General features: G+C 41.2%; 1 protein-coding gene across 2 annotated transcripts in view; it reads left to right on the top strand.

The window, feature by feature from the left end:
- The first annotated feature begins 4,409 nt into the window (after nucleotides 1–4,409).
- The window catches only part of tbc1d32 (TBC1 domain family, member 32), a 241,005-nt gene continuing 228,327 nt past the window's right edge, over nucleotides 4,410–17,087 (top strand). The window contains exons 1-2 of one of the 2 annotated variants that reach the window (XM_063033913.1): nucleotides 4,410–4,643; nucleotides 15,246–15,404. In XM_063033913.1, coding sequence (XP_062889983.1) covers nucleotides 4,633–4,643; nucleotides 15,246–15,404 — 170 coding nt within the window. In that variant the 5' untranslated portion in view covers nucleotides 4,410–4,632. The remainder of the gene's footprint in view (nucleotides 4,644–15,245; nucleotides 15,405–17,087) is intronic. The other variant, XM_063033919.1, reaches the window with a different exon arrangement.

Genomic DNA, 17,087 nt, shown 5'->3' with positions numbered 1-17,087 from the left:
GGTGAGTCCATTCAATGCTCGGAAAATGCACTTCACACTCCTCATCAATCTGCCGTCCTCCCCTCCATGCAATACAGCACTCACCAATTATCAACGGCTTCCCCAAAAGCTGGGAATGGACTCAACGAACTACCTGTAAACGCGCTACCATACTGGGCTGAGAGTCCTCTAATGAGATTGCTAACGGGGCTGCTCGTTCGCTGTCCACCATTGCTAGTGCTAGTATTGCGCATCGTTCAAAAAACAATGTTTATTGTTTTTAAATCATAATCTCTCATGGAATGCCCATTGAGAAACCCTGGCTTAGATAGAGAAAACCGTTGTAAACTGCTCTACGTTTATACACAGGAACATATGCCTGTCCACAAAGGGAACACTCCTTACCAGAAAGATCTTCAGGAATGATCTCATGGTCTCACCTGAAACATGTTTATTTCCTTCAGGGATTGTAATGCTGATAGGGGTGAATGTACCTAAGGCATTGGAGCTATTGTAAGTGACTGACAGTGTTAATGATGGACCCTATGCAATCAGAACAATGCTAGGTTGGACTGTTAATGGACGAATGAAAGGAGACCATGGTGGTGGAAGAGACTACACTCAGCCAGAGCTGACAGCTAACAGGATTCCTGTTTTGCACTTGAATGAGTTTTGGCAGCAGCAATTCAAGACAGATTTTTCCTGAATGCAGCCAAGAGGGACAATTTGGTTTGGCAGGAGAAGATCACAATTCAGGGTAGACTGCTTACCACAGGTGGACATTTGTATAAATGTTGAGATTTCATGTCTCCTGTCTCTTAGGAGCATGTAGTTGTAATTATTACAGTATAATAATTCAGAAGCTGGAATGTAGGATTCGCCTCTTTGGAGCAATCATTTCATTGGAGCTGAGGGTATGTCATGCAATTATAACAACCATGTGGCAGTCACAGGCTAGCGACAATTGTTTTGATTTTGGATTCGTCTTGACGTGGTTTGGAGGCTTGTGTGCCTCAGTGACCCAGAGAGCTATGTTGGTTGGAGTCAGGGCTTTTGCTTTTAGTAGGGTCACGCATGCCAAACAGGTCAAAAAGTAGAGGCCAGACTATGAGTGGTCCACTGGTCATAGAGTCATAAAAAGTACAGCACAGAAACAGGCCCTTTGGGCAATATAGTCCATGCTGAAACCATTTAAACAACCTACTCCCATTGACCTGTGCCAGGACCATAGCCTTCTATACCCCTACCATCCATGTACCTATCCAAACTTTGCTTAAACATTGAAATCAAGCTCGCATTCACCACTTGTGCTGGTAACTTGTTCCACACTCTCATGACCCTCTGAGTGAAGAAGTTTCCCCTCATGTTCCCCTTAAACTTTTCACATTTCATCCTTACCCATGACCTCTGGTTGTAGTCCCACCCAACGTCAGTGGAAAAAGGCTGCTTGCATTTACCCTATATATAACCGTCATAATTTTGTATACCTCTATGGAATCTCCTCTCAATCTTCTACATTCTAAGGAATAAAGTCCTAACTTATTCAATCTTTCCTTATAACTCAGGTCCTCCAGACCTGGCAACATCCTTGTAAATTTTCTCTGTACACCTTCAATCATATTTACATTTTTCCTGTAGGTAGGTGACCAAAACTGCACACAATACTACAAATTAGGCCTCACCAACTCCTTGTACAAAGTCAACATAATTCTCATCTTCTGTACTCAATAATTTGATTTATGAAGGCCAATGTGCCAAAAGCTTTCTTTACAACCGTATCTATCTATCTGTGACTCCACTTTCACCGAGTGATGGACCTGTGTTCCCAGATCCCTTTGTTCTACCACATTCCTCAGTGCCCTACCGTTCACTGTGTAAGACCCATCATGGTTGGTCCTACCAAAGTACACTTCGTACAACACCTTACACTTGTCTGCGTTAAATTCCATCTACCATTTTTTAGCCCATTTTTCCAGGTAATCCAGATCCCTCTGCAAGCCATGATAGCTTTCCTCATTGTCCACTGCACCCCCAATCTTGGTGTCATCCACAAATTTGCTGATCCAGATCATTGATATAGATGATAAACAACAACAGACCCACCACTGATCCCAGCAGCACACACCTCCCGGCAGAGAGGCAACAATCTGCTACCACTCTCTGGCTTCTCCTACAAAGCCAATGTCTAATCCAATTGACTACCTCATCTTGAATGCCGAGCATCTGAACCTTCCTGACCAACCTCCCATGCGGGACTTAGTCAAATGCCTTGCTAAAGTCTATGTAGACAATATCCACTGCCTTATCTTCATCCACTTTCCTGGTAACTTCCTCAAAAAATTCTATAAGATTGGTTAGACAGGACCTACAATGCACACAGCCATGCTGACTATCTTTAATCAGTCCAGGGTCTATTCAAATATATGCATATCCTATACCTTAGAATACCTTCCAATAACTTTCCCACTACTGATGTCAGACTAACCAGCCTATAATTTCCTGGTTTATGTTTGGAACCTTTCCTAAACAGCGAAACAACATTGGCTATCCGCTAATCCTCTGGTACATCTCCTGTTGCAAAGGGTGATTTAAATATTCCTGCACTTGCCTCCTGTAGGGTCAGAGGGATCTCCTTGTCAGGCCCTGGGGATTTATCCACCCTGATTTGCCTCGGGATGGCAAACACCTCCTCCTCTGTAATTGGTATAGGGTCCGTGAATTTGATACCACTTTGCTTCACTGCAATAGACTCTGTGTCTGTCTCCTAAGTAAATACAAATGCAACATACTTAGTTAAGATCTCTTTTGGCTCCATACATGGATTACCATTTTGATGTTCCTGAGGACCAATTTTGACCGTTACAATCCTTTTGCTCTTAATATACAGCATCAGTAGAATCACTTTGAATTCTCCTTCAAACTTGTCTTCTAGGGTAACCTCATGCCTTCTTTTAGCCCTCCTGATTTCTTTCTTAAGTGTTCTCTTGCATTTCTTATACTTCATAAGCACCTCATTTTTCTTTTCTGCCTATGCACTCCTTGTTTATTTAAATAAGTGCCGCAATATCTCTTGAAAACCAGGGTTCCCTTCCACAGTGCACGGTAGGACATTGAGGAATGTGGTAGAACAAAAGGATCTGAGAACACAGGTCTATCATTCGGTGAAAGTGGAGTCACAGATAGATACGGTTGTATCCCAATGGACACTTGCCAGATCATTTCTGATACGATTGGCTTTTCTCCAGTTTAGAATCTCGGCCCGCGGACCAGACCTATCTTTTTGCATATTTACTTTGAACTAATGGCATTGTGATCACTAGATACGTAGTGTTCCCCTACAGAAACTTCTGTCACCTGCCCTGTCTCATTCCCTAGAAGCAGATCAAGTATCGCACACTCTCTCGTCGGGACTTCTACGTACCGATTAAGGAACTTTCCTGAACGCATTTCACAAACTCTATTCTATCTAGTCCTTTTACAGTATGGGAGTCCCATTCAATATGTGGTAAATTAAAATCATCCGCTATAACAACCTTATGCTTCTTGTAACAATCTGTAATCTGTCTACTAAAAGGCAACCTAGTCCTCCAGGTTCGGGGGGTCAGTTCAGGGCTAAACGCCCTGTCTGGTAAAACAAAATTATTATGGGAACAGTAATGAAGAATCCTTCTACATCTGAGTGGCCAAGGACAGACAGATGGAAAACCTTATTCCTGCCCCAAGTGTTCAGCGGCATAACGGGCAGTAGGTAAATCAGACTATAAGGTTGGTACAACATATTTTAAACATCTTATTTTTACTTTTTCTTTCATTCTGTGCCATCTTCTAAGTCAGTCTACAAAATGTTTCAAACATTCACTAAAAGGAATTTGTACCTTGCCTCTGGGTTTTCTATCAAAGAATAGTTCCTATACTTTGGGGCTGAGAGTAGTTGATGACATTACAGCCACTGGGATTTCCTTGAACTAACAACTGACAGTAATTGGTGTTGCAAAGGAAATTTTCGCCACGAAGAGCGCTGTTTTATTAGCGTTAGCAGCGAGAGCCATCCAATTACAGCATTTGAAACTCTTGTCATTTTATTTTGGCGAAACATCTCTTCAAACGACGTGGTAATTTAAAGCTCTAACGCGGCGTCTCCGACTTGTGCTTCTTTCTCCACAGATGCTGCCCCAGCCGCTGAATATTCTTAGTGTTTTCCGTATGTACTGTATGGTAACTTAAAGACTTTAAAAGCCACGTTGAAACCCAGCTGCCGTGTTAATCACTGAAGAGCCCGCACGTAGGAAAAGCGCCTTTGTCATGTAAAAGCTCCAGGGCTGCCAATCTATTCAATAATACGTTCTCTCCATCAATGCGCATGTGCATCGACGGCGACTCAGTTCTGCGCAAGCGCCTTGCCCGGTGACTTGTCGCCATCTTGTCTCGGCGCGGCGCCGGTTTGAAGTTTGCGGACGAGTGAGCTGTTACCTGGGCGGCTGATAAACACCGTCACTGCGACAACGGCGGCAAAAATAATTTAAAAAGCTATCCAGGCTGCTCTTTATTTTGGCTAAAGTTTGCCTTAATACCCTGCATGGGTTCCTCTAAAACTTCGGTGATAAGCTAAGCGTTGGGAGGTGTTTCCATGGTTACCATTGCTGGGACCGAGGGATGTGCGCCAGGTAGGGAGTAACTCGGTGACCCATTGCAACTTGGGGCATTCGCTGCAGCCCTGCGTGGCAGAGGTTAACGGGTACCTACTGGGAAGGTAGATGTATTCAGGGACAAGAGGTTGCCGTGTCACAGACCTTTGGCAGTGCAAACTAAGACGATATTTTGCGACCATCTGCATTTACATAGGCGCTTTGTTACTTTTGTTAACATTTGCCCAATTTACAGTATTAAACCTGAAATGACGGGCGAAATTTGTAAACTCGCCTGAAGTCATTTCTATGTGCAGCGTGTAGTGGGACAGGTTGAAACTGTCTTGAGAACAGGACGGTCTCAAATTTCGTTTTCAGACTTGGTAGAATTGCACCACGTACAATGTAATACATAGCAACTTCTACATTTTTTTTGGAGCTGGGGAACAATGCGTACGTGACGCGGCAAAAGGTTAACAGAGGTGTTTTTTAAAAAATCTGTAGTTGGTTTTTAAATATTGCAGTATAACACATTGCTTGCTTAGCCTTGGCCTACTTTCCTGATCGTTTGCAATTTGTCCGGTGTAATTAAAGTTCAGACTTACATTTACCCTATCGTGGCAAAATCATATTTCTGCGTACTTTGCTGTATCACTTCTTAGTTCAGTTTGGCACTGTTTAGCCCATGTTATCATTATTCATAATAGTGGTGAAAATATTTTCAAAATTTGGAAAAGCTTTTGTGTATTGCTAGCATTATGCTTTCTTACAGGGCATCACTTAATGATATGGATTGTTATTTTCATCTCAGTAATATTGCTTCAGTATGTTCTGTGAAAGGGAATGCAAAGTGTATTTTCGGTGAAAATATCTTACGTCAGTTGCTAGGGTTATACACTATTTGAGTCTTTCAGTTTCTTCTTGAACTGAAGCTAAGCTAATTGGTAACCAGCCCATGGCTTTGCTCCAACATTAAATCATTGTATCCATTTTCCAGCCATGTGGCTGTTTAAAATAGCTAGTCCTCCTCTAATATGCATCATTGATATCCACAGACACTGTTAGAGTCCTGGTCTTCAAATTTAAGATCAAGTGATAAATATCTGAATGAAGGCTTCCTTGCTCTTTTTTTGGTCCGAGTCTATGTTGAGGGTTTACAGAACATTACTTCCCTGAATGAAAGCACTACTGTTGTTATTCTTGTAGTAGGTATTTCGAAGGAGGACTGAACCCTCGACTGGGGTGGGGGGGGGGAATAAAATTGGAGTTCATGACCAGATGTGACTCTGAACATGGCTACATCAAGCTGTTACTTGATCAGATTGTGAGGCAACTATTCCAGTTCCTGCATGTTAGAATGTTCTGCATAGCTGACCAGGTTAAGTGCTTTGTCAGTGGGTTATGTTTGAAAGTCTATACACGAGATGATTCTTTCAGAGTTGATTTTTCATTTATAGTGATTAAATACTATGTATTTTTTCCTCCAGTCCTGCCGAAGGGATTCGGCCTGAAATGTCTTTTCCTAGATGCTGCCTGGCCTGCTGAGTTCCTCCAGCATTTTGTGTGTGTTTTTCAGGTATTGCTTAAACCATGACAATATAATCAAAAATAAAACTGCAGATACTAGAAGTCTGAAATATATACAAAATGTGTGACAACATTCAGCATCTCAAGCTGCATCTGTATAAGGAGGAACAGATATTTTAGGTTGAAGATTTTTCATTAGAGAAGATAAAGACCATAAGACATAGGAGCAGAATTAGGCCATTTGGCCCATCAAGTCTGCTCTGCCATTTAAACATGGCTGATCCTTCTTTCCCCTCCTCAACTCCATTCTCTAGCCTTCTCTCCCCCTGACGTTTGGCCAACTCGTCTCTCATACCATTGTAATTTCCTTTACTTCATTCAAATACTGCTACATCAGACTTTTACTTTCTCCTTATCAAATTTCAAGTTTGAACTCAATCATACTGTGATCACTGGCTCCCAATGGCTCGTTTACCTTAAGCTCCCTAATCGCCTCGGGTTCATTACATAACCCCCTATCCAGTATAGCCGATTCCCCTAGCAGGCTCAACAACAAACTGCTCTAAAATGCCATCTCATAGGCATTCAGCAAACTCACTCTCTTGAGATCCATTACCAAACAGATTTTCCCAATCGACCTGCATGTTAAAATTTCCCATGACATAACATTGCCCTTTTGACATGCCATTTATATTTCCTGCTGTAATCTGTGGTCCGCATCCCACCTACTGTTGGGAGGCCAGTATATAACTGCCATTAAGGATCTTTTACTCTTGCAGTTTCTTTACTTGACCCACAAGGATTCAAATTCAACATCTTCCAATCTGATGCCACATCTTTAGAATTACCGGATGGGGGCATTACCGGAAGTTCAAGAAACGGATGTTCATGTCATCAGGTTGGGGGCTATCCAAACGGAATATAAGGTTTTGTTTCTCCAAACTAAATGTGGCCTCATCACGACAGTGGAGGAGGCCATGGATAGACATATCGGAATGGGAGTGGGAAGTGGAATTAAATTGGATGGCCACATGGAGATCCTGCTTTTTCTGGTGAGTGCAGTCTCCCAGTCTACGTTGGGTCTTACTGATATACAGGAGGCCACACCGGCACCATTGGAGACAGTATATAAATCCTAACAGGCTCACAGGTGAAATGTCACTGCACCTGGAAGGACTGTTTAGGACCCTGAGTGGTAGTGAGAGAGGAGGTGTAGGGGCCTGTGTAGCACTTATTCCGCTTGCAAGGATAAGCACCAAGAGGGAGATCGATCCTCAATCGATCTCACCATGGGCTTCGTCGAATCACGGTCCTGCTCCAGGTCGAATCGTATGACCTCTTCTTTCCAGCGTCTTCTCTCTTCACCTCCCCCTGAACCAAGAAAAGACCCAAACCCAACCTTAGTGTCCCTCACCAGAGAAACCTCTCCCTCAATTCGACCAGCCTAATTGGATGGCAGACATTTCTCCTCATCGCTTATCTTCAACAATAACCCAAACATAAGCTGAAACAAGCAGCTCGCACAGAACTGCACAAAGTGAAATACATACAGCATAACAGTAAAAATATGAACCAGGGCATTATACTGTTCCCCCCACCAAAGTAGTCATGTCCTCATGACCTAGAAATAATTTGTCACCTCATCTTAATACCACTACTTTCAAAGGAATTTTGTGATGCCAGCACCTCCAATCCACTTGTAAAGAGTAGTGACATATCTCACTAGGGAGATAGTCGTAGCACTCTGTTCCCCCAGTGCTACATAGGCCAGCCTATGTGGGGGTCTCCTGATTCTTTAGACCTACATACCCCATCATCTACTTTAGTTTCAGACACTCCTTGGGATACTTCTGGTCTATATGGTGATACCATCCCCCGGTCTATCACTCGTGCCCTCCTGCAACCTGGATCCATAAGACAATAGGCGCAGAATTAAGCCATCTGGCCCATCAAGTCTGCTCCGTCATCCAATCATGACTGATCCTTTTTTTTCCCTCCTCTTCAACCCCAGTTCCCCGCCTTCTCTCCGTAACCTTTGATGCCATGTCCAATCAAGAACCAACCCTGTGCCCTGATCCTGATACAGGACACTCCCTAAGCTCTCTCTGCTGGCATCCTTATGCAGTACATACGGCAATGGGGGTCTGCAAACGCCAGCACAGGCACTTGTGTCAGCAGCTCCTTCAGCGACTGAAAGGCTTCTTCACATTTCGTATCCCATTTCGCTCCAAAAGGCTCTGAAGGGCTAAGATAATCTTTAACTTCCTCTCCTTTTATCATCCTCCCTTTCTTCCCCAAGGGAAGCTGATTTAAAGGATGACTCACTTTCGCTTAGTACTTCACGAACCTCCAATAGTACCCACAGAACTAAAGGAACGAGCGCCAAGTGCTCACGGTCTGGGGCCTTGGCCATATGGTCACCACTTCTGTCTTAGACGGATCCATAGCTACTCCATTCATGAGATTATGTGCCCAACATAGTTGACAGCTGTCTTGCAGAACTGGCATTTGTCCAGGGAAAGTTTTAACCCTTCAGCTTTCAGGTGGCCCAGTACCTTCAGTAGCCTCACTTCATGTTCCTCCAAGGTGAACTCAATGCTATGAGGTCATCCAGATACACCAATACCTCAAGCAAATTCATATTCCCCACCGTTTTCTCCATGACATGCTGAAAAGTCGCAGGGCCTCTCAATATGCCCTGGCGTATCCTTTCGAACTGGAGGAATCCCAGTGGACATACGCATGTTGTCTTCTCTTTGTCAGCCTCACCCATGGGGATCTGGTAATACCTACTCCTCAGGTCCATCATGAAAGAAATCTCTGAATGCTATCTTGCACTGTGGAAAAAGATCAAGATTGATTGCCTTTCCAACACCATATTGGGCGAAGTTCAGCTTCAGAGCAGTCACCCAACTTCTTTCAAAGCAAGAAAATAGGCTTCAAATTACTGAACGTGGGGATTGAGAGTCCTTCTGAGTGACATCCAGCCTGATATTGAAAAGCTGATATCACTGCACCAAGCCCATCCATCTCACTGAAAGGTGAAAAAGACAGTGAAGCACTAAATAGTTGGACTAACTAATGCACACTCTAAAGTTGTTGATGAAAATTGTTTTTACTGTAATTAAAGAAATTATTTTACTTGTAGCCTTAAATAGATTCAAATAATCTTTGCAATTATTTGTCACTGCTTTGAATTTGCAAATATGTTTTCTTTCACTATGCATCATAGATCAAAATTCTTTATAGTTTTTATAATAGCTGGAATGGGAGAGGGATGCACTGGGGATATGATCGAGGAGACTGTGGAGTGGTAAGCCAAAAAAGTTTGAGAACCACTGCTAAATAAAGTGACGATTCTTTTTTCTTGAATATATAATTGTTCAGAAAATTTGTGGCAACTCTAACTTGTTTGAAACAAAACTTCCACTTAGTACTTGGTTACAACTTAGTCAGATGAGCATAAGAAAACAGCAATGTTTCTTATTCTTAAACAGTAAGTTCTGTTGAAAAAAATATCTCAATAATAATCTCATTGCCTTGTGAAGATAATGAGATTATTATTGAGATTTTTTTCAATAGAACTTAATTCAACAATGGGATAGATATTATTCATTTGGGTCTGCTAAATATACCTGTTTTAAGATCCATTCTTGAGAGGTTTTTAGAAGCAGTGCTCAACTTGATATAGAATGTAGAAGTGATCGAGTGAAAGTAGACTTCTTCCTAGCAGTTATGAATGTATAAAACCCTGCACATGAAAAGAACTGCTATTCTGTACTTCATTTTTACATTTTCCATTACGTGGGATGATTAGTGAATCAGAACGTTTTCTCAGTACTCAGGATGGTTAGAAATTTCCTCTCAGGTCAGCCTACATGTATTCATAGATTTTAAAATGGAAGTTGGTGTTCTTCTGTTGAGGAAAATACTTTGCCTTTTCACAAAGTAGCTGCTTTTCTTCAATGAGCTTACAAGAAAGTAACAATTATGACTCCTGGTAAATTCAGTGTGACAATTAAATGCGACAGTTGGAAAAAAAAATACCAGATTCAGGAACGGGTAAGAAAACCATTATGGGAATCATATACAGGTCTCCAAATGTGGGGTTGAGATTGCAAAAGAAGTTGAAAAAGGCATGTAATAAAGATAATGATGCAATTGCAATGGGGGACTTCAATATGCAAGGGGATCAGGAAAATCAGGTTGGTGTCGGATCGCAAGAGAGGAGTTTGCTGAATGCTTTTTTAGATGAGATGGCTTTTTAGAGTAGCTTGTGCTTGAGCCTACTTGGGGAAAAGCTGTGTTGTGTAATAACCTAGAATTACGTAGGCATGAGAGAGGCCCTTGCCCAGGTGGATTTGAGGAGGATACTGGTGGGGATGACAGCAGAGCAGAGATGGCTGAAGTTTCTGGGAATAGTTCACAAGATACAGGATAGATATATCCCATAGAGGAAGAAATTAGCAAATGACAGGTGTAGGCAGCCGTGGCTGACAGGGAAGTTTAGGACTGCCCAAGGAAAGGGCATATAAGAACGCAAAAGTGAGTGGGAAGTTGAATGATTGGGAAGTTTTTGAAATCTAACAAAAGGCAACTTTTTTTTATATAGGCATCCGTTAGTCTCATGAGACCATGGATTTGTGCCTTGGAAGGCTTCCAGGGCGCAGGCCTGGGCAAGGTTGTATGGAAGACCAGCAGTTGCCCATGCTGCAAATCTCTGCTCTCCACACCACCGATGTTGTCCAAGGGAAGGGCATTAGGACCCATACAGTTTGGCACCAGTGTCGTTGCAGAGCAATGTGTGGTTATGTGCCTTGCTCAAGGACACACACGCTGCCTCAGCCAAGACTTGAACTAGCGACCTTCAGATCACTAGATGAACGCCTTAACCACTTGGCCATGCACCAACACAAGGCAACTAAAAAAAGCTATAAGAAGGGAAAAGATGAAATACTAGCCAATAATGTAAAGCAGGATACTAAAAGTTTTTTCAGTTATATAAACAGTAAAAGGGAGGTGAGATTTGATATTGGAACACTGATTGATGATGCTGTTGAGGTAGTAATGAGGGACAAAGAAATGGCAAATGAACTCAATAAATACTTTGCATCAGTCTTCACTGTGGAATGCACTAGCAGTATTCCTGTGTGTCAAGGAGCAGGAGTGAGTGCAATTGCTATTACAAAGGAAAAGTACTAGGGAAGCTCAAAGGTCTTAAGGTGGATAAGTCATCTGGACCAGATGGATTACATGTCAGAGTCCTGAGAGAGGTTACTGAAGAGATAACGGATAAATAGGTCATAATCTTTCAAGAATCACTTGATTTTGGCATGATCCCGGAGGACTGGAAGATTGCAAATGTCACTCCACTCTTGAAGAAGGGAGAAGGTCAAAAGAAAGGAAGTTACAGGCCAATTAGCCCAACCTCAGTGGTTGGGAAAGTGTTGGAGTTTATTATTAAGGATGAGGTTTTGGCGTACTTGGAGACTAATGATAAAATTAGTCAAAGTCAGTATGGTTTCTATATACGGAAAACTTGCCTGACAAATTTGTCAAGAGTTCTTCAAGGAAGTAATAAGCAGGGTGGACAAAGGAGAGGCAGTGGATGTCATTTACTTGGATTTTCAGAAGCAAAAGGTTGCTTAGCAAGAAAAAATCCAGTGGCATTACAGGAAAGATACTGGCATGGATAGCAGAATGGCTGATAGGCAGGAGGCAGTGAGTGGGATTAAAGAAGGTCTTTTTTGGTTGGCTGCCAGTGATTAGTGGTGTTCCCCAGGGTTCAGTATTGAGACCGCTACTTTTCACATTGTTTGTCAATGATATGGGTAATGGAATTGATGGCTTTGTGGCAAAGTTTGCAGATGCTACGAAAATAGGTGGAGGGGTAGATAGTGCTGAGGAAATGATGTGATTGCAGCATGACTTGGACAAGCTGGAAGAATGGGCAAAAAAGTGGCAAATGGGATGCATTTTTGGGAAATATACAATAATGCTTTTTGATAAAAGGAACAATAGTGCGGAATGTTATCTAAATGAGTTGAAGGTTCAGACGTCAGAAGTGCAGAAGGATTTAGGAGTCCTAATGCAAGACTCCCAGAAGATTAATTTACAGCTTGAGTCTGTGGTAAAGAAGGCAAAAACAATGTTGGCATTTATTTCAAGGGGAATAGAATTTAAAAAGAAGGTGATAATGTTGAGGCTTTATAAGACACCATTCAGGCTGCTCTTGGAGTATTGTCAACAGTTTTGGGCCCCGTATCTCAAAAGATGTGTTGTCATTGGAGAGAGTCCAGAGGAGGTTCACAGGAATGATTCCAGGAATGAAGGGGTTAACATATGAGGACCATTTGGCAATGTTGGGCCTGTACTCACTGGAATTTAGAAGAATGCGGGGGAATCTCATTGAAACCTACCGAATGTTGAAAGAACTAGATAAGGTGGATGTGGAGGGGATGTTTCCTATAGTGGAGGTATACAGAACTAGAGGGCACAGCCTCAAAATGGAGGGGCGACCTGTTGGACAGAGGTAAGGAGGAATTTTTTTTTTGACAATAGTGAACCTGTGGAATGCTCTGCCACAAATTGCAGTGGACCCCAAGTCCGTGGTTATATTTAAGGCGGAAGTTGATTGATGCCTTGACATAAGAGCAGAAGAAATAAGAACAGGAGTAGGCTATTTGGCCTGTTGAGCCTGCTGCACCATTCAATAAGATCATGGCTGATCTGGTCATGGACTCATCTCCACCTACCTGCCTTTCCCCCATAACCCTTCATTCTCCTACAATGCAAAAATCTATCCAACCTTGTCTTAAGTACATTTACTGAGGTAGCCTACACTGCTTCATTGGGCAGAGAATTCCACAGATTCACCACTCTCTGGGAAAAGCAGTTCTTCCTCATCCCTGCCTAATCTACTCCCCTGAATCTTGAGACAATGTCCCCTAATTCTAGTTGCACCTACCAGTGGAGCCAACTTTCCTGCTTATCTTACATAATTTAAATAATAATCTGACCCATTTTTTTCTTTCAAAGTAGATGACCTCGCATTTACCAACATTGTACTTCATCTGCCGGACCCTTGGCCACTTATTTGTTTATATCTCTCTGCAGACTCTCTGTATCTTCTGCACAATTTGCTTTTCCACTCAATTTTATGTCATCAGCAAACTTAGGTACACTACCTTCTTCCAAATGTATATTGGGAACAGTAGTGGGCTCAGCACCGACCCCTGCGGCACACTGCTCACTACTGATTGCCAACCAGAGTAACACCCATGTATCTCAACTTTCTGTTAATTAACCAATCCTCTATCCACGCTGACACATCAACCCCAACTCCATGCATCCTTATCTTATGGGTAAGTCTTTTGTGCAACACCTTATTGAACGCCTTCTGGAAATCCAAGTAAATAACATCCATCTGTTTCCCTCTATCTACTGTGCTTGTTATATCCCCAAAGAACTCCAGTAAGTTTGTCAAACAGGACCTGCTTTTGCTGAATCCATGCTGCGTCTCCCTGATGGATCCATTTCTTTCCAGATGCCTCACTATTTCTTCTTTCATGACCAATCAGGAAACTAAGGATATGGCAAGAAGGCAGGTGTATAGGATTGAGTGGGATCCAGGATCAGCCATGATGGAATGGCAGAGCAGACTTGATGGGCTGAATGGCATAATTCTGTTCCTATGTCTTATGGTTTTATTATCACTCAATCATCAGGCCCTTGAACCAAAGGGGATACCCATGCTCAACTTCACTTTCCCCCATCACTGAAATCTTCCCATGGATTCACTTTCAAGGATTCTTAATCTCATATTTTTGATATTTATTTATTATTATAATTTCTTTTTGTATTTGCAGTTTGCTGTCTTTTGCGCACTTTTTGTACACTCAGTTGGTGACGTCTTTTATTGATTCTATTATGGTTATTGGATTTATTGAGTATGCCCATAAAGTATGAATCTCAGGGTTGTATGTGGTGATGTATGTACTTAGATAATAAATTTTCTTTGAACTTTGGGCATAATTGAGGGTGTTCTTGATTCCTGCTTTCAGCTGTAGAATTGTTTCTGAGGGTTTTGGTTGCTGACCTTCATATATATCACTGAATATTGCTTCTGTTTGGTCAAAATGGTATTAATGTAGTGATGGGTATATGAGTGTTAATAAGTGTAAATTTTTTGTCATCTGTTGTTAAATAAGATAAATATCATGCTAGATTCTGATCAACTGAAAATGGTTCCTTTGTTGAAATCTGTATTTTTTGAAAGCTTCATAACAGGATTCTCAATCTATCCAATCAATGCACTGTTATCAATACACGAAGTAGAAAACTGGAGATCAAATCCTTCCAAGTTAACTTGAGAGAAGTATGAATATGAGCACAGGATGGTGAAATATCCTTTAGCTTTGTCTTGTACTAAAATTGACAACGATGTGATTTTCAGGATACATTTATTTCTTTCAAGTTCTAACTTTTTTTTTGAAGCACATTTTCTATTCTATATAGTCCATAAGACCATAAGATGTAGGAGCATAATTAGGCCATTTGGCCCATTGAGTATGCTCTGCCATTTCATCATGGCTGATCCAGTTTTTCTCTGAGCCCAATCTCATGCCATTTCCCTCCAATCCCTTCAATCCCTTCATGCCTTGCCCAATCAGGAATCTGTCAACCTCTGCCTTAAATATACAGACTTAGCCTCCACAACTGCCTGTAGCATAGAATTCTACAGATTCACCATTCTCTGGCTGAAGAAATTCCTCTACTTCTCTGTTCTAAAAGGATGCCCCTCTATTTTGAGGCTGTGTCCTCTGGTCTTAGATTCTCCCACAACAGGAAACATCCTCTCCACATCCACTCTATCAAGGCCTTTCACCTATGTTTATATTTTTTCATGCCTAGTGTCTGATTATTATGGAGATAGCATATACTTTACTCAGTTCAAAAGTACCTAATTGAGATTATCTCATGAGAGAAATTAGTTTCATGTTTTCCACTTAGTTATTTCTGTTGCACTTTCTCATACCAATTATATAAATTGTAAATCAATAGCAGACTATTTTTCATGCTTAGAATTATAATGGTTTTGGTTATTATTTACAGCAAAATGCCCCATTTTTCCAGTGAGGATGACTTGGGTCTTCAGTCTTTGGTTAGACAGCTGTTGAAGAGCATAAAGGAGAGAATTATGAGTGCACCTTCCTTCGAATGTGCAGAGGAGATCTTGCTACACTTGGAGGAAACAGATGAAAATTTTCATAAGTATGTTAAGAAGTGACATTATTGGATGATTTGGACTGTGAATTACAAATATGGTTGAAGCTCAGATTTGTTGGCCTGGTTTCTGAATTGTTGCTGCAACTGGCATTTATCCTCAATATTTATGTAAATACCTGGTAACAGGTCTATCCACTGGCAAGTGGATGGAAAGGTTTCCATAATTCATATTTTCAAAATTATTTTTCTCTTCTGTTAATTCTTCACACTACATGTCATTTTCCATTCTCTATTTGAGAAATGGGTGTTAGCATGAATAAATTTATGTTTCTAACTTGGCCAAATGTGCCTCCTGGAGTGTTAAAATCAAATTTTTCTTTTGGATCATTTGCACTTTTTTGCTGCTTGCACTATTTCTTTGCACATTGAGTGTTTGATGGACTTTATTATGTGGGGTTTTTCATGGATTCTATTGTGCTTCGTTTTATGGCTGCCTGTGAGAAGATGAATTTCAATGTTGTATCTGGTATACAAACTTTAAATTTTGAACTTTGTTCACATCACTTCATTCTTTTAACTTTGGAGGGCAATGTGAATTGAGGTGTGAAGTAAAAACTTGCAAATAATATATTGGTAGGATATGGAGAAAATGGTAGGATATTGGTTTAAATAACCCTGCAATCTCTGGAAGGATTTTCATTTATTTTCTGTAGCAATTCTACGTGGAGTAATCTTGGTTGTCAGTATACAATGTCACAGAGAAAATGAAATTTTTGGTCTGAACTTTTTGCTTGAAAAACATTTGGTCTGTAATGAAATTTAAATCAATTGTATTTTAAGTCACCTACAGTGCCTGTAAAAGTATTCCGTCCCCAACCCTTTGTTCACATAAATTTAACTGGGATTTTGATCAATTTAACTGGGAATTTTTATTTGTGAATCACAGGCTTCTTTTTTTCCCCCACAGTGGAGCCTCAAAAACGGGAAAAACTGTAAAGCATGAAAAGCTAAAAATTTAAAAACTGAAAAAATCAGCAATTCAGAAGTATTCATCCACCTTTGTTTGGTATTTAGTTGAACCATCTCTAGCAGCTACTAAAGCCAGTAGACTACTTGGATTAGTCTCTATTTGCTTTGCGCAATGTGATGGAGCAAGATTCGCCCATTCCTCCTTGCAAAATGCTCAAGCTGTGCCAGCTTAATTGGGGAGTGATGGTGGTCAGCAATCATGAGGTCTCATCAGAGATGTTCGATTGTGTTAAGGTCAGGACTCTGACTGGGCAACCCAAGAACATCAATTTTCTTCATTTGAAGCCACTCCATGGTTGCTCTGGCAGTGTGCTTTGGGTCATTGTCCTGCTGAAAGGTGAACTTTTTCCCCAGTTTAAGCTTTCTGGAAGAGCCTAGGTAGATTTTTACACAGGATCTCTCTATATTTAGCAGCATTCATCTTTACATCAATCCTGACCAGACTTCCTGTTCCTGTTGCTGAAAATCTCCGGAGCATGATGCTACTTCAATCATGTTTTACAGTAAGGATGGTGTTAGACACAATGTTACACAGTGTTAGGTTTATACCACATGTACTGCTTAGTATTGAGGTCAAAAAGTTCCACTTTAGTCTTATCTGACCACAAGACCTTCTTCAAAATCTTTACAGTATCTTCTAAGTGATGCTTTGTAAAGTCTTTACGGGCAAGGATACGTTTTTTTTAAGCTTGGGCTTCT

Source organism: Mobula hypostoma, chromosome 2, assembly GCF_963921235.1.
Source record: "Mobula hypostoma chromosome 2, sMobHyp1.1, whole genome shotgun sequence".
Classification (NCBI taxonomy): Eukaryota; Metazoa; Chordata; class Chondrichthyes; order Myliobatiformes; family Myliobatidae; genus Mobula; species Mobula hypostoma.
Note: the sequence above shows the minus strand (reverse complement) of the source record. Positions and strands in the feature narration are given on the sequence as shown.